The sequence below is a fragment of the Peromyscus leucopus genome, chromosome 7 (assembly GCF_004664715.2).
Source record: "Peromyscus leucopus breed LL Stock chromosome 7, UCI_PerLeu_2.1, whole genome shotgun sequence".
Taxonomy (NCBI): Eukaryota; Metazoa; Chordata; class Mammalia; order Rodentia; family Cricetidae; genus Peromyscus; species Peromyscus leucopus.
This window is the reverse complement of record NC_051069.1, coordinates 2,648,577-2,671,491: the sequence shown is the minus strand read 5'-3', so window position 1 is coordinate 2,671,491 and position 22,915 is coordinate 2,648,577. Positions and strand designations below refer to the sequence as shown.

General features: G+C 42.3%; 1 protein-coding gene across 4 annotated transcripts; it reads left to right on the top strand.

The window, feature by feature from the left end:
* Window positions 1–511: 511 nt before the first annotated feature.
* Gtf2a2 (general transcription factor IIA subunit 2) lies at window positions 512–13,238 on the top strand. 4 transcript variants are annotated; one of them, XM_028865882.2, is made up of 5 exons: window positions 515–632; window positions 4,625–4,743; window positions 5,602–5,706; window positions 9,623–9,749; window positions 12,939–13,238. In XM_028865882.2, exons 2-5 carry the CDS (start codon window positions 4,672–4,674, stop codon window positions 12,962–12,964), a joined length of 330 nt encoding a protein of 109 aa, XP_028721715.1. In that variant the 5' UTR covers window positions 515–632; window positions 4,625–4,671; the 3' UTR covers window positions 12,965–13,238. The 4 variants fall into 4 exon arrangements, with proteins under 4 accessions (XP_028721737.1, XP_028721715.1, XP_028721722.1 ...); XM_028865889.2 differs by having other exon boundaries at window positions 4,599–4,743; XM_028865898.2 differs by lacking the exon at window positions 515–632 and adding an exon at window positions 1,004–1,094.
* The last annotated feature ends 9,677 nt before the right edge of the window (window positions 13,239–22,915 follow it).

The following is a 22,915-nucleotide window of genomic DNA, read 5'->3' as shown; positions in this document are numbered from 1 at the left end:
AAAGCACTTGGGAAGCAGAGGCAGGGGGATCTCTGTGAGTTTGAGGCCAGCCTGGTCTACAAAGTGAGTTCCAGGATAGCCAGAGCTGTTACACAGAGAAACCCTGTCTCAAAAAACCAACCAAACAAAAAGGCTAAAAGGGAAACTCAGCATGGCACAAAGGAGTGCCTGTTCCATTCCCAGACCCCAAAGTGACAATTCAGGTGCTCAGTGGCCATCTGCTGCGCACACAACTGCTGTTTCCAAAGCAGAAACCCAAGCACCCCGGCTGATACCAAAAGGAGTCTGAGATTCTGAAATTGAGAATAGCTACGTGTTTGCTTCACTGTTAGGCACGAAGTTTATACAGCAGGTCTTCCGAAAGAAAAGGATTCACGAATCACAAACAGCTCGCTGCCGTAAAGTGCAGCCCCATACACCGGCTGGCAGGAGGGGCGCCCAGATGGGAGGAGCCACGCCCCTTCTCGGAAACTGAGGTGGGGCCACCGGTGCCTCCCGTGGCGTCACCTCCGGGTCGCGCAAACACATCCGGGTCAGTGGCCCAGCGCTGTGGTTTCCGTGGCTGAGGAGGTGGTCGCGGCGGGCGCTCTGCCCGGCTCTGCTAGCGCCGCGGCGGAAGCGCCTTCCCTCAGGTAGGCGGCGGTGGGGCCGGGAGCGGGGGAGCCGCGGCGGGGCGGGCGGGCGGGACCGAGCGCTGTGCCCGCCGGAAGCCGCCCCCCAGGCCGACGCGGCGGCGCGGGAGCCGCCTCCTTCCCGCTCTCAGGCCGCGCTGGGTGGACGCGCGTCTGCCTCGGAGAGCGGACACGAGCGCTTCCGCCGCCGTGAGGAGGGCACCCCGCAGTTCTGCAGCCGGGGCCGCCTTCGGGGAGTGGAGGTGGCGGGGCAGCGCGCTCCGGCAGGCGTTGAGGTCGCTCCTAGCTGAGGTCCCCGAAAGAATGCCCAGGTGTCAGGCGGGAGGGTGACTCGGCTCTCCGCCGGCCCGTTTTCAAGTGTCCGTCTCCCTGACCTCCCCCGGCCCCGGTCCACACGCGGGTGCTGACTGGCGATTACCTTCAGCGGACTCAGTGTCTCGTTTGACTCCCGCCGTGGGTCAGGTACTGTTCCCGGCCCGCAGGTTGTCTCAGTGAACAAAACACAACAAAGATCCATGCCCTCGTGGGCCCTACATTTATGCAGAGAAGAAATAGAAGACCGTTATGTAACTTGGCATATGGTGCCAGCAAAAAAAAAAAAAAAATTTGAGCGAGATAAAGGGTACGGAGAAGTTCCATAGTGGGTGTGATAGTTTCATGGTGTGTGGTCCGTTTGGGTGTTATTGGGTGGGAGCTATTTGGGCAAACGTGAGTTCTCTGTGTTAGTCAAGTTCGTATCTGAGCAAGAACGATTCAGGCAGAACAGCCATCAGAAAGGCAGAAACATGCCTGTCGTGCTCAGGGAAGTTAGGATGTGTTGGGGGGAAGAGGAGGAGGAGGAGGAGGAGGAGGAGGAGGAGGAGGAGGAGAGCAGATAAGACTGGACATGAAAGGTAGCCAGATGTCAGTATTGAAGAAAGCTGTGGGAGAAAGAGACATTTTCTAGGCCATGTTTTCAAACAATAACCCCACTGTAAATTAAGAAGAATGTGAGGAACGTATAGAATAAAGGAAATGGGGACACCATTTCGATGATCCAAATGACTTGTAATAGTGGCTTAGAACAAGGAAGTAATAGTAGAGGTGTTGAGAAATGGTTGGATACTGGATCTGAAGGTTGTGTTCACATGACTTGCTAGGAATTGGACATCTTTGTGGTTTACATGACTTTGCGAGCGTCTTCAAAGGTATTGTCTAAGCCCATGGAAGTATGGTGTGACTTCAACTGAGACACAAAGGCCACGTAGAAATTTTGAATAGGAAGTTAGTTCCAGAATTGAGAATTGATTGGAGGATATACGAATTTGGGGATCACCAGCTGGTGTTGAAAGCCATAAGAATGAATGTTAACACTTCATAAATGTATGTAGAAAGAAAATTGTAAACAAAGACTGTCTTGTGATTGTAAAGAGTGGGGAAGGACCAGGCCTGGTGGCATGCACTTTTAACCCCAGCACCTAGGAAGCAGAGGCAGGCAGAACTCTGTGAGTTCGAGGCCAGCCAGGGCTACAAGGAGAAGAGGGTCAGTGAGCAGGATAAACCATTGAATCTAAAACAACAACCGTCAAAGTGAAGTACCGAGCAGAGACCCTGGAACCACAAGGAGTGAGCTGTGGCAGATGGCTAGTCTGCTGAAGATCAGCCTTAGCGGTGCCCTCGATGGCCTGCAGCGTGGGTGTCATTACAGTCAGAGCTGAACGCTTGCTGTGATGGGGGAAAGGGAGAATGGGAAACAGAGTCAAGTGACGCTTAACCTTTGCCAAACAGGAATAGAATGGAGGTGGGGAAAGTGGATTTGAGTAGTGGTGGTTGTTGCTCTCCCAACGGTGGGAAAAGTAGCTGCCAGTTTGTTTGCTGACAGAAATGATGGAAGAAAGGGGAAATTTGATGATGAAAGAAAGAAGGAACTTGTTAGACAATATCATCAAGTATGCTAGAGAAAGAAGGCCTGATACAAAGGTGGATACATTGCATGTAGATAAAAGCATGCTGACTACAATGACCGAAAGGCAGAGTATCTGGGTATAGGCAGTGGGGTTAGTAGATGGATGTGGTTGGGAGATTCTAGTTTCCATTCATTTGGTTTCATCAGTAAAGTAGAAAGGTGCCCCCACGTAAATATATTTCTATATTTCTAATGCTTTTTGTTGGTACTTTGACATGCCAACAAGTTTTTTTACTCAACAAATATATTTTTTTTAATGCTACATACATTGTCCTAAGTGGTAAATACATAGCTGAACTAGATTTCTCTGTCTTCATGTATCATCTATTCTGGTAGACAAAGGGTACCTTAGTTATTGGAAGGAGTGAAACTCTGTGTCTGTCTGCCTGCCTGCCTGTGTGGTCTGGGGGGGCGGGGGGAGTATGTGCTAGCACACATGTATGTGGGTGCTCATGGAGGCCAGAAGAGGACATGGGATTCCCTGGAACTGAAGTTACAGCTGGTTGTGATCTATCCAATGTGAGTGCCTCAGAACTGAACCCAGGTCCTCTTCAAGAGGTCCTCTGCAACCGCTCTTAACTGCAGGAGAGATGTCTCGGCTATTTGATCTTTTTTTTTTTTTTTTCAGTGTAAAATAAACATTTTTACATGTGGGTACAAAGAAGTGAGGACAGGGATAAAAGTTTCAGAATGATCAATACATAGATGGGGTTTAGCACCATGAGCTTAGACGGAATAACTAAGGGGGGAAGCCAGTGAAGAGAAGACTTAAGAAGCCTTTAGGGAGCCGGGCCGGTGGTGGCACACGCCTTTAATCCCAGCACTCGGGAGGCAGAGGCAGGTGGATCTCTGTGAGTTCAAGGCCAGCCTGGTCTCCAAAGCGAGTTCCAGGAAAGGCGCAAAGCTACACAGAGAAACCCTGTCTCGGAAAAAAAAAAAAAAAAGAAGAAGAAGAAGAAGCCTTTAGGTAATTCAGGAGATGGAAGTCAGGGAGCTGAGGAAGAATTGCCAAAGAAAACAGAAAATATAGTAGTTCCATGAGCTGGGAGGTAAGAACTGAGAGTGGTACCCCAAAAGCTAAAGGACTGTCTCAAGATCACAGAATGATCTGTTGGATCAGATGATAGCCAGCTGTAATGTGAAGTTGCTGGTCATTATTTTGGCCAAATCTTATCTGATAATGACTATTTGAATGTTTCCTTCTGTCCATCTCTGGACTCTAAGTAAATATTTGTCAAATCTGTACTCCTGTAATCATTTTCAGGTCCCTCCCGTAAGCAGGGTTTTCTGCCTTTCTTGCCTGAAATGTTGTTTCAAGGTCTTTTTGTTGCCTGCCATTCTGTTGTGGAGCAAACTCAACCTGCCCTCTGCTTCAGCGTTACCTACTGCTACTGTCTATTCACACTTATGATTTCCACAAACCTTACGCTTTCACACTTCTGTGGCTTCTCTTGCCCTCCTGCCATCCTAGAATGGCTTTCTTTGCTTGAAGAACGGGAAGCTTTCTAAGCCAGCTCTGTCCACAAGCAGCCTACATGATAGAATGTGTCACTCCTGTTCACACCAAATTTATCCTTTTTATAAAGTGTCTGTTACCCTTTGTAGAGTCAGACTTTTAGGACCAGGAGTTCATCTTTATTCATCTCCCTGTCTCTATTGCCTGTCACAGTGCCATCCTTTTGGTGGGAACTCTAATGGAATTTTAAGAAAACATAAAAATAAAGGGCCCAAATGCAGATATCACGTCCCTCTGTGACAGTAGGTAGAATGAATGCTATGTAGAAAATTATAAACTAAGGGAAACCTGTGGGGAAAATAAAAATGCACATTTTAATGAGTATGTCAACATACTGAATTCAAAAGATAAATACCATACTGGTGTTAAAATCAGAAAAATCAACTTTGAACAATTCTTTGAAATTACAAAATAATTAATATAGTAATTTGTAATTGAGTTCTAATAGTTCCATGTTAGAATACATGAAATAATAGACTATTATTTATAATTTACATTGTTACAGGTTGGTCTTTTATATTAAATTTGTAGGACATCAATGCAAGCCTGAAGAAAAAGTAATTGCTCCATTTTAAGCCATGGCATATCAGTTATACAGAAATACGACTTTGGGAAACAGTCTTCAAGAGAGCCTTGATGAGCTCATACAGGTGGGGGCCAAACATTAAACATGCTCTATAAGTCTTCAAACTTTTTTGTTAAAAAAATTTAAAAATTAATGGTTTTCACTTATTAGTGATGAACTATAGAAATGATCTCTGAAAGTATAATCTTCTCATCTCAAATTTAGAAGAAAGGGATGTTCTATCACTTTAAAAGTAATTCTGTCCAATATAATGAAGTTTTTTTTGAGATTTGAGTTAGAAATTTTAATTTTTATTTCAGTTTTAGAAGAATTCATTTTACTCAAATCACACAACTAAGAAAGTATTAAATATTTCAATTTATGTTCTGTTGGGGTCTGGAGAGAGGTGTGGGAGCAAGGTTGTTTTTGTTTTTGTTTTTGTTTTTGTTTTTTTTGAGACAGGGTCCAGGCCATCATTGAAAGTGCTCTGTGGTTAAGAATGGTCTGGAGCTCCTGGTCTTCCTGCCCTTGCTCCCCACCTGCTGGGATTACAGTTGTGCAGCACCAGGCCTGACTCGTCTGTTTGGGCATTATTATTATATAGACTTTGGGAAGGTTTGTCTTTGTCTGTTCTTTAGTATAGGTCTCATGTCTTTTACTAAGAGAAAACTTGGATCCCATCTGTTGAACACTTTGTCCAGCCACTGAAGGAATAGCAAGAGTTTTTCCTGGCTTTGCAAACTCACTGCAAGTTTCCTTTTTTGTCAAGATAGTGTAGAAGTTATTCTCAGGCTTTTTTTCATCCTCACTTAGAGCACAGGAGAATAAGGACTTCTGCTTGAGAAGTTCTGGTTAACTTATGTTAACTTTTAGACTCTAATTAATATACTTTGTCTTTAATGTTCTTCCCTTAGTGAATTTATATGTACATTTTTTTTCTCAGTCTCAACAGATCACCCCCCAGCTTGCCCTTCAAGTTCTGCTTCAGTTTGATAAAGCTATAAATTCAGCATTGGCTCAGAGAGTCAGGAACAGAGTCAATTTCAGGGTAAGGACATTTCCTGTATCTGGAAGTCTGGACCAGGTACTCTGAGAGCCTACATGGACTTACTCAGCATAACAGGAGGATTGGGTTAGTCTGGTCGGGAACTTGTTGTCTTATAATTGAATGATACGCTATTTTAAATCAGCTGTACTAAGTTCATCCATTCCATGTGATACAGAATTGCTTTTAGATTTTAAGTTCATTGCTTCACAAATCATCCTGTATATGTTTGGCTTTTTCCTCCCTGGAGAATTACTGAGGTTTCAAATGCCTGAAAGTACTGTCTGCAAGACGGAAGGTAAGTGACGGAGTAATTCTTAAGTTCAGTTATGGTTTGCAACCCCCGACCTTCCAGGAAAGGTCATTTTCTGTAGAATCTTTATGTTGCCGCCATCTCCTCTCAGATAGCTAGGCTTTTAAAGTCTATTCTGGTAGTGGGCTGTCTTTTGAATCATCCCTGCTTTGAACAAAATACTGCTGTCAATTTTGTGGTAATTTGGGGTTAAGAACTCATTGCAAAATGTGGCAGAAGAGTTTACCATGTGATGTTGGGGAAACACATTGTGAATAATGGTGTTTGCTGTTACCCTGTTATAGTTCTCTAGTATCTTAAGCTATGTTACAAACTACAACCCTACTATAGAAATAAATTTAAAGCATATGAAGACCAGTATAGGAAAAGAATCTGTGAGTTACATTGAAGAAAACCTAGGTGTTGGGAGCTGGAGAGATGGCTCAGCGCTTAAGAGCTTCTGACTGCTCTTCCAGAGGTCCTGAGTTCAATTCCCAGAAACCACATGGTGGCTCACAACCATCTGTAATGAGATCTGGTGCCTTCTTCTGGCCTGCAGGCATACACGCAGACAGAACACTGTATACATAATAAATAAAAATCTTTTAAAAAAAAAAAAAAGAAGAAGGAAGGAAGGAAGGAAAAAAAAACCTAGGTGTTGAGGTAATACAAAAGAATGTATTGTATTATGCTTAAGCATTTAAGTGCCCATTAGGTAATAGACATTGTTCTAGGTATCAGAAATGCAAAGGTGAACAAAATAGATGAGGTCCTATTGGCTTACATTTTACTAAAGAGATAAAGTATGCGTTTATGTTATATATAAATGTGTATCAGTTTTACATGCTTAAAAATTACTGGCATAAATAGTCAAATAGAAAATTACCAGCTAGGCATGATGGCACATACCTTTAATCCTAGTATGGAAGAGGCAGAGACAGGCAGATCTCTGCCTCTGCCACCAGCCTGATCTACAGACTTGAGTTCCTGGACAGTCAGGGAGGGCTTCACAGAGAAACCATGTCTCAAAAAAAGTCTCTTAAGAGTATAAAACTTGACAAGTTTTTCTTGGATTTTTTTTTTTTTTGGTTTTTCGAGACAGGGTTTCTCTGTGTAGCTTTGCGCCTTTCCTGGAGCTCACTTGGTAGCCCAGGCTGGCCTCGAACTCACAGAGATCCGCCTGGCTCTGCCTCCCAAGTGTTGGGATTAAAGGCGTGTGCCACCAACACCTGGCTTGTTTTTCTTGGATTTTAATAGTAGGGATTCTGATAAAGTTGTTCTTTATAGGTAGGAATCTGCCCAGCTTAAAATTTCAACTTTTATTTTAAATTGATCTATGTTAAACCACATAAGTTTGGGCTGTTTAGAAAATTGATGATACGAGACCTTGGTAGTCTTCTAATTGCTCTGTTAAAAGTGTCTAGCATGGGTTTCTTTTGCAAAAATTAATTGGACACTTGTATTTCTCATACATAGTGTTTTCTTTCTTTTTTGTTTGTTTTTTTGTTTTGTTTTGTTGTTTTTTTTTTCGAGACAGGGTTTTTCTGTGTAGCTTTGCACCTTTCCTGGAACTCATTCTGTAGCCTGGGTTGGCCTCAAACTCATGAAGATCCACCTGCCTCTGCCTCCCGAGTGCTGGGATTAAAGGCGTGCGCCACCACCGCCCGGCCAATGTTTTCTAAATCTGTCAGTTTTCTAAGAGTTAGCCCTAACCAAGTCTTAATTTTTCAGTTTACTTCCCCGCCCCCCATTGCTACTGCTGCAGCCCAGGATTCCATAACCTGCCCTGTATTACAGCAAACTATGCATTCAGAGACATTCTATTTAGCTTAAACACCAGCAGAAGGGAATCAAGCCTAATATGCATTATGTGCACATGCATACAGTCACATGTGAAATTCAGCACAAGATATTTAAACAGAAAAGTCTTTAAATGATTCCTGCAGTATCATCCATGTTGGTGAAAACTCTTTGAATCTAAATATAAGGATGTTTTAAAAACTGCTGGCTGTGAATGAATGAGTTAATGAATTTAGTAGACATGAGTAATTACTGTGTGCTAGATTCTGCTAGGCTCTGAAAATACAACAGAAGTACTGGTCTCTGCTACCAGCGTAGTTCAGCGAGCAGACCATTAAAACAAATATGTTAACAGTGTTAGGATATGTTACTTGGTTCAGTGGGAGTACAAGTATGGAAGACAAGATTGGCAGTCAGCTAAAGGAGTGGTGCTACCGTGGAAAGGAAGATAGCATTTGGAATATGGTGGGAAGTTCCAGAAACAACTCTTCAGTAGGTTCTAATGTGATGGGAACCTCAAGGACTCCATAGGACTCCCCAGCAAGTCCACACCCTGTACTAATGTTACTAGGAGGTCAATGAAGGACTGTTAGTCACAGGAGCCACACAATTGTATTTGCCTTTTTGGTGCTCACATGAAGAATGGGTTACAGGGAATGAGGCTAGAGACAAAAGACATGCCTCTTAGCCAGCTGAATCAGAAGGCTCAAAGTAGCTTCACTTAACAGTTCTAACAAGGGATGGCTAGAAATGGAAAGATTCTAAAAGGCACATCTGACAGGACTTGACAACTATGACATAGTTGAACATAGAATTCAACTATGGACATGGTAGAAAGGAGAGGGAGACTGGTAATTTCAAGTTTCTGGCCTGAGTGACAGTAGAGTCACAGAAAAAGCTGATTGGAAGTAGTCTCAGTAGATGATGCATCTGAGCCAGTTATGGGATTTAAATTGTCTTAATGTTTCTTAGGAATCTCTGCTTTTGTACAAATTTAGAGAATGAACACCCAGTGAAATATGGAGCTTTAAATATTTGTAAAAAATTCAAATGGAGCTAGGTGCATGTGTTTAATCCCAGCACTTAGGCAGATCTCTTGGAGTTGGAAGCCAGTCTCAACTAGGCTGGAGAGAGTTTAGTGGCTAAAAACGCTTATTGCTCTTAGAGGAAATATGAGTTTGGTTTCCAGCACCCATATGAGGTGACTCACAACTACCTGTGACTCCAGTTCAGGGGATCAGACTCCCTCTCCTGCCCTTCACAGTCATCTGCATACATGTAGTACATATAAACTCAGGCAAGCATGCACCAGATTATATGCATGCATATATAAAAATAAACATTTTTTTAATCAAATGGACAGGATGTAGTGGTACACACCTTTAATCTCAGCATTTGGGAGGCAGAGGCAGACAGTTCCAAGACAGCCTGCTCTACATAGTGAGTTCCAGGACACCCAGGGCTGTGTAGAGACCCTTTCTCAAAAGAGAGATCAAATGAACTTTAGCAATTTATCCACCAGAGGGCAGTAGACATACAAATTTAAGCTTTCATGTAGCTTTTCATTTCAGGTAAGTAATTTGCAGATTGTTTTAGATTGCTAAAATAGTTAGAAAAAATGTTTTTAAACTTTTCCCTAAGCTGACTTATCCAGGTTTTCTCTTACTTATTTCTAAGTAGATAAAATTAAATAAATTAAGCTAAGCATTAAGCATACTGTTTTAGCAGGTATATACTTGGTAGCTAAATTCTCTTGGATTACTTTGGAATAAAGTATGAGGGGAAACAATGGCTTCTCATGGCATTTCTTAATGTTTTGTTTTAAAGGGCTCTCTAAATACATACAGATTCTGCGATAATGTTTGGACTTTTGTATTGAATGATGTTGAATTCAGAGAGGTGACAGAACTTATTAAAGTGGATAAAGTGAAAATTGTAGCCTGTGATGGTAAAAGTAAGTGCTCGCCTAATTACTGTGAAAGCAAAACTTGTTGAAATACTTTTTCTCCTCTTTAATTATCTTGATCTATCTGAAAACCTCAGATAAAAACCTAGCTTCTGGATTCTCCATCTGTCTTCTTACTGACCTTACATCTGCACACTCACATGACACGTAATACAGATTAAATTTAGATCCAAATAAAATAAGCTAACGGCTAAATTTCCTTCCATAGAGATGCTTATTTGAAGCAGTCACCAGGTTTCTCGATGCCACCTTTCTCTGTAAGAAAGTAACGTGTAACTTCAAGCGTTTCTCTTAAAACTTCTGTGTTGCTGGATACCCTATACTTTATATATAAGAGAATTACTTTAACCCTGATTTAAACTAATCATAAACCTTGCAGTTATAATAGGAGATACCCAGTCCTCTGATTTGTTACATTTGTGCAAGGGAATTTTCCACAGCAGACCTAAAAGTCCTTAGACATTTTAAAGGTGGCACATCTGCCTCCTGCTCCGTGACTGCTTGTTTCCTTTTGTTTATTTTTATTTTTGTTTTGTTTTGTTTTTCGAGACAGGGCTTCTCTGTGTAGCTTTGCACCTTTCCTGGAACTCGTTTTGGAGACCAGGCTGGCCTCCAACTCACAGAGATCCGCCTGGCTCTGCCTCCCGAGTGCTGGGATTAAAGGCGTGCGCCACCACCGCCCGGCTTTGTTTATTTTTAAAAAGAACCCAAGGCCTTGTACTTGCTGGATTTGCACTCCGATACTGAGTCATGTCCTAGCCCTGTGTTTTGTTGTGTATTTACTTTAATTGATAATCTGAACAGCTTGTGTTTAAAGCACCAATCCCCGGTGCTTTAATGATTGCCATTGTAAGAAGGGGAGGTTCTAAGAAGCAAGAGAAAGAGAAATAGAGAAAGTAATATCTCCATTTCTTGTGTTACTATCAAGTTTGTTTTGTTTTTGTTTTTTGAGACAGGGTCTCTGTAGCCTTGACTGGCCTGGTATTCACTATGTAAGCCAGGCTGTCCTCAGTTTCAGAGTGTACCTCTGCTTCCTAAATGCTGGGATTAAAGGCATGTGCCACCATGCCTGGCTACAGTTTGGATTTTCAAAGAATATCTGATCACTAAAGAAATGTACAGAATACAGAAAAGCTCCATATGTAAACCTGTACAGATAATTCTTCACCTTCGAAAGTAAAGACTTTCAAGTCTTAAGGTTGTATTTTTATAGTAACATATCTGTGCACAGAGACATGTTTACACATAAATTATTTTTTCATATACATTATTCTTTTTAATCTGATTTCTGGTGGCTACATAAAATTTTCAGCCCTTTATTGATTTTGATTTTGATTTTTCAAGACAGGGTTTCTCTGTGGAGTCCTGTCTGTTCTAGAACTCGCTATGTAGACCAGGCTGGCCGAACTCAAACATCCACCTGTCTCTGCCTCCGGAGTGCTGGGATTAAAGGCTAGCAAGTCTTCCATATGTCAAAACGTCTAGGAAATTAACGCCATTACATTGACTTATCATCAGAGCTAACTCCTCCAAAGTAGTTCTAGAGACTTTTTAGTATGACCAGCAGATACTTAAAATCTTTTATTTTTTGCTAGGGATAATGGACATTTGAGCCTTTTTGTTTTAATTTCCATTTCTACAAAGGTGGTACTATTTGCTGTACCATAAGATAAATTTCTATATTCAAAATAAGTTATACTTTCATGGGTTTTTTTCCCCATGTAATTTAAGCTAATAGCATCCTTATAACTCTTAGGTTTTTAAGTGTTTGTTGGACCATAAAATTTGTGCATTATTTTATAGTTCCTAGATATTTGTAAATTAATTGATATAAATGGGCCAGTTGATACAGACCTGTAATCTTTGATACTTGGGAAGCTAGAAGAGAGATAACTTCAAAGCCTGCCTCCATGATGGAATGAGCTCAAGGCCAGGCTGAGCAACTTAAACCCTGCCTAAAAAAGTAAAAAGGGGGCTGGAGATGGAGCACATTGATAGAAGGCTCAGCTTGTATGAGACCTTAGGTTCAATCCTTAGCCCTGGTGGAGGAGCAGAGTGATGAGCACCAGTTCTGTTGAGAAGAGTTTGTGTATGATGAAAATGTGCTGTAGAGTCTGCAGTCCATAGTAGTCATGCTTGGCCCTAGAGCACTTACAATGTGACTAGGGCAACTACAAACTTTTTCATCTTATTTCATTAGATAACTTGGATTAATTTAAATTTTAAACAGCTGCATGTTGCTAACCAGTCAACTACTGTATTGAGCAGGATAGATGTGATTAGTAGAGGATCAGTTTCAGTCATTTGAACCAAAAGTCTCGGAGCAACCTTAATAGCAGAGACCCCCCTGTGGAGTAGGCGTTTTTATTTCCAGGAGCTTCTGCCTGGTGATCCTTGGTGCTGTTCTTTTTGAAAAATACAGATTGTTTTCCCAACCACAGACAATAAAAAGTAGCAAATTACCCTTATCTGCTTCAGTTAGGTGGTCACTGCAGAGTTGCCCTCATATAAAACAAACCATAATAATTGATCTTCAGCAAAGATTTGAAAACTTAAGAAATGGGAGGCAGAGGCAGGCAGATCTCTTGAGTCCGAGGCCAGCCTGGTCTACAAAATGAGTTCCAGGACAGCCAGGGCTACACAAAGAAACCCTGTCTCAAAAAGCAAAAGGAAAAAAAAAGAAAGAAAGAAATGGTTGTGGTGGATTCTGTTTTTTTCTGTTTCCATCGGAAAAGTTGAAATCTTAGACATGGTTAAAATATAGTTTAGCATTTAAAGATTAAGTTCAGTTAATGAGGAAAATTCCATTCTTCGGTGATTTTGAATAAATCAGGTGCTGCTGTAAAATTTCATTCTTCTAAAATTAGCATCCTAAAATTAAACTGTGTTCTCAATAGAGTAGCAGAAGAAAAGACAGCAATAGCCAGAACCAGAAGACTGCTGTAGTTCCCAGCAGGATGTGGCCTGAAAAAGCTGTTTACACTAGCCCAGAGCAGACACCTGGAGTCTTAGGCTGGATCTTACCTCTACCTTGACCTTGGCAGGGCCTTTCCAGAGTGCCCCTCTCTACCTGCTTCCTCCTCCTCCTCCCACACACCGCTGTGTCCTTTTCCTAGATGTTCCTAAATACTGATACTTAGGACTTGCTCCTTGAATTGATCTCTTTCCTGTTTCTAGATACTGGCTCCAATACTACGGAATGAGTAGAGAAATGCAGCTTGTTTATGCCACCTTCTGTTATTTTCATCGATTGTTGAAGAAAAACATAGAAGAGACTTTTTTTTAATTTATTCTCACGGTGCAGAAATGACAACACTGTGCTATACTACCCAAGGGTTCCACAGAGGAAAAGCATGTGACTCTGTTCTCTTTCATGACCTTTAGTACACAACAGAAAGAAATGTAACTTTTTTTTATGACAAATCAAAAGTGGTTGCCTTCCTAAGAATATTCTTCAATAAACTTGTTTTAAAACTTGTTGTGAGTAATAATTGATATAGCTCGTTAGCAAGGAGTTGTCAGAATACCAGGTAAACTTAAGAGAGACTTGGAAAAGGTGTCCTTCCGATGAAATCATGTTCACTTTGTCAATTGTAATTTTATCCGTTGAAAACACCAGGGGCAGACCCAAATGTGGATCGAATTTTACTAAGAAAATCTCACACACACCCCTTTTTTACCAAAAGACAAACTCAAAGATTATTATCAATGTGAGCAAGCTGAGCTGGGGCCGTGAGGTGAACTTTAGATAGCTGCTATAGCAGAACCAAGGCCCTGCTCCAAACAGCATTCCTGTGTGGCATGCCAGTTCTTTTTGACCTGGCCCTTACTAGTGTTCATATACTTTTAAATGAGCTATATCTTACCAATTACTGGAATTCTAATTTTTATCCAAAATCCTGGGGCTGGAGAGATGGCTCAGCAGTTAAGAGCATTTGTTCTTACAGGGGCCTGAGATTGCCTCCCAGCACCCACATGGTAGCTCACAGTTTCTCTAACTCCAATTCCAGGGATCCAACATTCTTTTGGCTTCTGAGCACTCTAGGCATACATGTGGTTAACATACATACATGAAGGCAAAACAAGATAAATCTTTGAAGTCTTACCACAAGTATATTACATCTGTTTCTACATCTCTGTACTTGAAGGAAAGGTGTCTGTTGTCAGACTAGAGAAATACTATGAAGAACATAGCTATTTATAGACACTGTTGAGAGATCAGATACTAGGTAGTTGAGGTGTGGATTTAGTGCTGACTTATCCAGACCTTCTATAGACTTGGCCCTTTTGGTTTTTCTTGATGCGGTTTCCCTGTGTAGCCTTGGCTGTCCTGGAACTTGCTCTGTAGACCAGGCTGGCCTGGAACTCAGAGATCTGCCTGCCTCTGCCTCTGAGTGCTGGGATTAAGGGCATGCACCACCACCACCCCAAGACTTGGCCCTTTCTTATCACTTAGTAGAAGTAAACATCTGGCATCCCCATGTTGTGGCCAACTCCATTTCATCTATTTCAGCACTTGGGCTAACACATTAGGATGATAATTAGAATCAGAGCTGGGGAAAGAGACCTAGAAGACAGCCTAAGCCTGGTCCTGTTTGTACAGCCTAACAAGCTAATGTAAAACCCTGGCCCCAACTTTCATAAGGCATCTGTTTGTTGTTGTTGTTGTTGTTTTTAAATACTATTGTTTTGACTGAGACAATAGCCAAGACTGACAGCTTGTCCAGAGATCAGACATGGTCTCAGAAAGCAGATAAGTCACCAAGAGAGCTGCAACTGTGTCTCTGGTAGCTAAATTCCTGACACTGTCTTGTTAAGCATTCTTAAGGCCACAGATAGGTGATTCCTGCTTCACCAAAACTAAGGTATCACATGTGACCTAACAAAGAAATCTTATCCTGAAAAACCTTCACTGTAATTTACATTGTGCATTTTTCTAAAGACTTTAATTGTGTGTATAATTGGGAGTCAAGGGCAGATGTGTGCCATAGCATGCATTCAGGAGCCAGAGGACAAACTTAGGATGTCTGTTTTCTTCGTCCGTCTTCACGTGGGTTCTGGAGATTGAATTTGGGTGGTTAGGCTTGTGTCTGAGCCATCTTGCCTGCCCCCTATGTCATGGTTTTGACACATCCCTTTTGTGGGTTTTTCTGGAGGATCATGGGAAAATACACCCTAAAAGGGAAATGTGGCCCACCATGATTTGGGCATATTCGTGAATATGCCTCTCACTTAAGTATTTCATACAACTTTAAAATCCATAATGCCGAACCTGCTGTTCCCCTTTGGACAGCCCACCCCAATTTTTTGGAGTGCTTGCTTTATTCAATAAACCTCAGTTTAGCCTGCAGTGGTGGCACAAACCTTTAATCCCAGCACTTGGGAGGCAGAGGCAGGCGGAACTCTGAGTTGGAGGATAGACTGTCTAAAAAGCAAGTTCCAAGACAGCCAGGACTGTTAAACCAAGAAACCCTGTCTCCTAGGGGATCGGGGTGGGGAGTTAAACTTCAGTTTAAACTTGTGCAACTCAAACTGGGGAGATGGCTCATTAAGTCAAATTGATTCTGCTCAACCATGAAGACCAAGAGTTTGAATCCTCAGAACCCCCACAAAAGCCCCTCAGTGAGCACCTGGAATCCCAGCCCTGGGGAGGCAGAGACAGATTCCTGGGACTTGCTGACCAGCCAGACTAGCCAGAGTGTCGAGATCCAGGCTCATCTCAAAGAACTGAGGAAGACATCTTGATGTCAGCCTTTGGCCTCCACATGGATGCACACACCCACACATTGCACACAAAGAAAAGAAAAAAAACTTAGTCTGAATTGAATTCCTTTCTTTGAGAGAATGCCTCCATAGCAAAGGGGGTCAGTATTTTCCCTCTGCTAGGAGATAATAAGTTGGTAAAAATGTTCAGCAAAATAGCTTTTCATAAATGTATTAAAATATCCTTCCCTGAGGACCTGAGTTCCATCCACAACACCCACATTGGAAAAAATAAATTAATTAACAAGGCTCTCACTGGGAGCTGAGATTTACCATGTAGGGTAGAATGGGTGGCCAGCAAGTCTGGAGGATCCTCCTGTCCCTACTCCTCCTGTGCTGAGATTACAGGTGTACTTCCCCACATCTGGCTTTTTAAGTAGGTTTTGGGGTCAGACAGGTCCTCATACTTAGGCAACCAGCACTTTACCAACTGAGCCCTACTAATTGTTTAGTAGCTTCTTGTAAGGCAGCACTCAGGCTGCGGGGGAGAAAAGGGTGAAAAATTGTGTGATTCAACCCATTTCTCTTCCAAATCCAACTTTGTACTATGACATGATCTGTACTTAGGGTTTGCTCAGAAGCTGAATGAGTGGCCTTTGTTGGAATACGTTTTTATTTCAGGTCCCTAGAGTAAGTGGGCAGCTAACTGGAATACGATGTCTAACCTAAGTTCTACATTCCATCAGTTGATGGAATTCTTCTTAGCCACAATGCACACCTGCTTTTGCCAGGCGCATGTTATAATTAGTTACAATTGTTTCCATACACTATACATCATATGACCAACACTTGCTCTGTAGTGTGTCTTTTGTTATTACACTTCTATTTATTTGGTGTGGAGGTCAGAGGACAATTTGTGGAAAGCTGTTCTCTCTTCCACAATGTAGGTTCAAGGGATCAAACACATGCTGTTGGTCTTGGCAGCAAGTGCTTTTAGCTGCTGAGCCATCTTACCATCCCTGTGGTGTTGAATCTTCCCATAGGTTTTAACAGGGGCTCTCCTGAAATGGGAGGAAAGGGTCACACAAGAACTTACCCCACAAGACCAGGCTCCAGGATTGAAGTTCAGTTATCCATCAGTGCACAAGAGGAAAAACTAGCTCATCTAGTTTAGAAACAAACTAAAGATAAAGCTGTGTTTTGAGATCCAAACAATAGACAAAGAATTGTCTCTTCCGTAGATTTAATAATAGATGAGCGATTGGCTGATATTTGTGGTCATCTACCGTGAGTCAGTTTGAGGCGTCTCAGTTGCTATTCAGTTGCTGTGAGGAAACATCATGGCCAAGGCAACTCTTGGGGGCTTGCTGACAGTCTTAGAAGGTGAGTCCATGACCACCATGGCAGGGAACAAATAGGCGTGACACGGAGCAATAGCTGAGACCTTTACCTCCTAACCTGCAGGCAGAGAGGAGAGAATGGACCTGGCTGTGAGCCTTTGAAACCTCAAAGCCCGCCCCCAGTGGCACACCTCCTTCAACAAGGCCACACCTCCTAATTTTTCCCAAACAGTTCCACTAAGGGGACTAAGCATATGAGCCTATGGGGGCCATTCTCTCTCAAACCACCACAGTAAATAGTTCATCTCTTAATAGTCCTTAATCACAGTTCACAGTTTGTCATTAACACTAAAATTCTGAAATCATAAATGAATAGGTATATGAGAAACTAAATGTACACAGACATATACATACACGTGTGTGTGCCTAAACAAATATGTATCTCAACTAAGTGAAACATTTGCAGCGTAGTGAAGAAGTGTGGATTTGGTGAGATCAGAATACATGGCAAAGGGGAATAGAAAGCACTTCATTTTTGTATGCCCAGAAGAATCAGGGTAGGTTACAGGAGGCCTTTATATCTGGGCATGGAAATTCTTAAGCACTTCACTGGCTCCTTTCTTTCTTTCTCTTTCTTTCTTTCTTTCTTTCTTTCTTTCTTTCTTTCTTTCTTTCTTTCTTTCTTTCTTTCTTTCATTCTTTCTTTCTTTCTTCCTTCCTTCCTTCCTTCCTTTCTTTCTTTCTTTCCTTCCTTCCTTCCTTCTTCCTTTCTTCCTTCCTTCCTTCCTTTCTTTCTTTCCTTCCTTCCTTCCTTCTTCCTTTCTTTCTTCCTTCCTTCCTTTCCTTTCCTTTCCTTTTTCCTTTCCTTTCCTTTTTCCTTTCCTTTCCTTTCCTTTCTTTTCCTTTCCTTTCCTTTTTCCTTTCCTTTCCTTTTTCCTTTCCTTTCCTTTTTCCTTTCCTTTCCTTTCCTCTTTCCTTTCCTTTCCTCTCCTCTTTCCTTTCCTTTCCTTTCCTCTTTCCTTTCCTTTCCTCTTTCCTTTCCTTTCCTCTTTCCTTTCCTCTTTCATTCCTTTCCTCTTTCCTTTCCTTTCTCCTTTCCTCTTTCCTTTCCTCTTTTCTTTCCTCTTTCCTTTCCTTTCCTCTTTCCTTTCTTTTCTTTCTTTCCTTCTTTCTTTCTTTCTTTCTTCTTCCTTCCTTCCTTCCTTTCCTTTCCTCTTTCCTTTCCTTTCCTCTTTCCTTTCCTTTCCTCTTTTCTTTCCTTTCCTTTCCTTTCCTTTCCTCTTTCCTTTCCTCTTTCCTTTCCTTTCCTTTACTTTCCCTAAATCTCTGGCTGCCCTGAAACTTGCTATGTAGACCAGGCTGGCCTTGAACTCACAGAAGTCCTCCTGCCTCTGCCACATAAGTGTTGGGATTTACAGTTGTGCATCATCACACATTTGGTCCGCATGCACGTGTGTATACATATCCCAGTGCATGTTCATACAGAGGTGTTTGTTTTGTGTGTGTGTGTGTGTGTGTGTGTGTGTGTGTGTGTGTGTGTGTGTGTGTGCTGTGTATGTACCCCAGTGCATGTTCATAAAGAGGCCAGAGGAGTTCAGATGGCCTACCCTAGCACTCTCCACTTTGTTCCCTTGAGATAGAGTCTCTCAATGAACCTTAAGCCTCCGTTTTGCCCAGATTCCCCAGATCTGTGTGTCTCCATCCAAAACCTGGTCCTCTGAGCCCCATCTCCTTAGCCCTTGCACACCCAATTCATCATGGAGCCATTTAATAATGGTCTTTGTGGCTAAGAATTACAAAGAACAGATTGGAAATATGAAAGAAAAATTTTTAAGCCTTCAGACAAGATCTTACATTAAGTTTAGGAGATTAATTATAGGAATGAAAGAATCCCAGATCAGGGAATCTTCCATGAAAAATCAACAGAGCCAGAAGTTCAGATTGTTAACAAACATGCCACCATTAATTAATCAAGACCTACTGGCCAAGATGTCAGCTCATGGTCACGGATGAGGTCCACAGATCAGCAATATTAGAAGCTGATGGCACTCAAAGGTGGATCCAAACTCCTCATTCAAGTGCCTGAAAACAGTGAAACTCTAATAGAAGTCTACTTCTATCAAAAATTCAATTGGGGGGAAACTGGCCGTGAAACTTCAATAGCTAAAAATGAATGCATGAAAATATCCCAGCTGTCCTTTGTGACCTTGCTAATTATGGAAGCATTTTAAAACCCTGCTGCTATGGGACATATTATATAGAATGAAGTGAGAATCCACTGGATTAACAGGCTCTTACTACTAAAAAAAAATTTTTAAGACGTGGTGTCTACCATTTCGAAAAGCATGAAGGGTGAGGAGTGGATATTAAAACTGACCATAGTTGATAGTTGTTGAAAGAGTAGTAAGTAAATGGAATTCACAATACTCATTGAGCTCTTTCAGCACTTTTTTTTTTTTTTGACAGACTCTCTTGCAGCTCAGGCTGGCCTCAAACCAGACATGTAACAGAAAATGACCTTGAACTGATCCTCCTTCCTTCGCCTCCCAAGTGACACGTGTGCACCGCTACACCTGGTTTATGTGATCCTGGGGATCCAGCACAAGGTTTCATGCATGCTGAGGGAGTGCTCTACTCACTGAGCTATATGCCCGGCTCTGTTTCAGAGGGTCTCAAAAGACTTAAAAAACCAGTAAGTGCAATCTACAGCATTTAGCCTAAAATGCTTAGGGCTTGCTTATTCCCTGACCATGTTATAATAATATCACAACGTGTATAAAGCTACTCTACATAACTGCTTGCTATCTGCTGTTATTTTTTGGTTGTGAGCCTACTAGCCTTTAACGGCTGAGCCATCTCTCCAGCCCAGCTATCTGCTGTTATATTCCAGGGGGCTCCAGGATACATTGATTTTGTTAATCCATTCTAAAAATGCCCTCTACTTTGGTTAAAAACTCCTATGTCTAATTTTTTTTTTTTTTTTTTTTTGCACAATGTAATAAAATGGTTTATTTTTCTGAGTACATACGTGAATGAAATCTGCCTGGGATTAAGAGTAAGCAAGGTGTTTTTTTTTTTTTAAAAAAAAAAAAAAAAAAAAAGGTTCAAGAGATTGCAACATGTTGAAAGAATCAGGTGGCCTTAGCTCTCTGGATCACTGTGCACTCTCTACCGACTATTCTCCAACTCTTAAGTCTGTGAAGCTCCTGAAATTCAAGTCCAGGAGAAATTGCCTTTAAAACTGTGCTTTTGAGCTGAAGAGGTTGCTCAGTGGTTAAGAGAATGTCCTGCTCCTACGGAGACCTGAATTTGGTTCCCAGCACCATACCAGGTGACGCACAACCACCTTTACCCGATTCAAGGTATCTCATACGCTCTTCTGATCTCTTTGAGCACTGGCAGGCAGAATATTGGACATGTTGGTGAAACAATTAGTACCCCTGGTCCCTGTTGATGGGAAAGTAGAACAGTGTGTGGTAATGTCACTACAGAAAGGGCACAGAGGCACCCTGGAATGCTGGTCATGTTATGTTCTGTGATCCGGGTTCTACTTATACAGGTGTGTTTACTTTGTAAGACGTCTTCTATGGACATTTTGTACTTTTCTACACGTATACCTCAAAATATGTTAATGAGAGGGAGGCTAGGAGAGGGTTCAGGTCAGTAAGTGCCTACCTGGCAAGCATGAAAACCTGAGTTGCTCCCCAATACACATTAAAAAAAAAATAAAGCCAGCTACTGTGGCATGCACCTATAATCCTGGCACTGAGGAAGCGGAGACAAGAGGATCCCTGGGGACTGCTGGCCAGCCAGCCTAGCAAAATGTCTCTGGGGGTCACTTCTGTGTTTTCTCCTTTGTGGTCTTGCCATGGTTTGAGTGTGTCACTCATTTGTTCATGTGTTGCAAAACTGGTCCCCCATGTGGGGATAAAAAGGGTGGTAGATGCTGTGAGAGGTGGAGCCTTGTGAGAGGGCACAGTGGCTGCCGTTAGGAGAAAGTGATATCATTTTATGAGGCCTCTGTTAAGCCTGGCAAAAGGCTTCTTAGAAAGGAACAAGATTGGCCCATGCCCCTTGCTTTGGCTTCCTGTCTCATCATCTGCTCTTTCCCCCTGTATTCCCACCATGATGCTGTCCACCATGATCTGATGCAGCCAGGAAGACCCTCACCAGAGACCAAATTGATGGGACTGCCCAATCACTAAATGAATGACCCCCTTTTCTTTTCTTTTCTTTTTTTCTTTTTCTCTTGGTTTTTCAAAACAGGGTTTCTCTTTGTAGCTTTATGCCTTTCCTGGAACTCCCTCTGTAGACCAGGCTGGCCTCAAACTCACAAAGATCCGCCTGCCTCTGCCTCCCGAGTGCTGGGATTGAAGGCGTGTGCCACCACCGCCCGGCCCAACCCCTTTTCTTTATAAGGTATCCAACTGGTCTTCCTCTCCAGTCCATGCGAATTAGCTTCCTTGATGTTCTGAAACTTGGCATGTGTGTTCCTGCTGCAAGGCCTTGCAGGTCTCTTGGCCTAGAATGTTCTTCTTTCATTGATCCCCATGAATCATTCCCCTGCCTCCTTTATACCTCTTCTAGAAAGTGCTGTTTTCACTGGGGGGCCTCCTTGACTACCTTAAAAATGTAAAACAGCCTCACACCTCTGCACCCTACTATCCCAAGGTCTCCATCACTTCCCTTGGTTTTTCTCTGGCACTTGGCACTTTTGATAATGAATAATGTGAGTGTGGGAATTTTCATATTTTGCTGACATTTTACTGACCTATTCCCAGTGTCAATAACAGTATGTGAGGCCAGCAAGGTGGCTAAGCAGGTCTTGCCACAAAGCCTAGTAAGCTGAGTTCAGTCCTGGGACCCCATGGTGGAAGGAGAGAACCTTATTCCCCAAAACTGTTTCCTGACCACCTCACCCACGCCATGGCATGTGTGTGTCCTGTTACCCACCCCCATACATAAATGTAACAAAGAATTCAATAACAATGTGTGATAAATAACAAGAACTCAGTTCATATGTGTGGAAGGAATGATTTTATTGGTTGTCAGTACATCAAGATTTATAAAAGTGAGAATTATAACTTATTCACCTTTGCAATAAATAATGACTAAGTGGAATACATAGATCTTTGGTTTGGTCAGTGAAGGCACTTTAAATAGGCAAGAGAAGATATTAATCTCCATTTTTAAACAGCTTACCTGACCTCTCCAACTAAACTATATGTCCCAAAGTTAGCAGCTGCTTTTCTTCTCTCAAGAGACGACTGCCACCAAACCAAGAACAAATATAATGAGCAGCACGTGCGACAAAGACACAGTTATTAAAGTACAGCCCAGTGATGGCCAGACCTCAGAGAGGAGGAAATGAAGCCTTGGAGTGTGATACAAGTATAATAGCTCGATTCAGTTATGAGGCTTTTCCTTCCCAGAGAAAGGTTACAGAAACAGGTAAGACCCGGGAAGGAAAACTCAACAGATGTGCTGGCTTCCCCATGTGACCTTGAAAGTACACCCAACAAGGTGAAGTTTGCTCCTTCTGATTAGACGAGCTCATGCTGTTCAAACAAACAAAAACCCGACTTTCATCCACCTGCCTCGTTTTCAAAAGAAACTTTTAATCTTGGAAAATTCCAGAAACTTGTTTCCTAGAAAATGACAAGTCCACAGACCAATAGCTTGAATGTATTTATATGAAAAGCTACAGCTCAGTCATATGAACAACGCTTTCAGGGGACCTTGACCATGAAGCCGTGAAGACGTAACTTCTGGGAGGTCTCCCTACACACATCCCACAGGGCAACATCCCCTCCTCCTTCCTCCTCCGGGAAGGGCCAGGAATAGTCACTGCTGCTGGCAACAGATTTCACGACACTGTCACCAAGCCTGTCACTGCCCACTAGTCACCTCTGAGGTAAGGCTAGGAGCAAAGAACTCAATGTTACAGTGTTGGGTAAGTCTGTAGTGATAATGCCCATTACCCAGGGTGGCCAATATTTAAAAAAACGGAATTGCTGACTTTGAAATAGAATATTCTGCTGGGCAGTGGTGGCGCACATCTTTAATCCCAGCACTCAGGAGGCAGAGCCAGGCAAATCTCTGTGAGTTCAA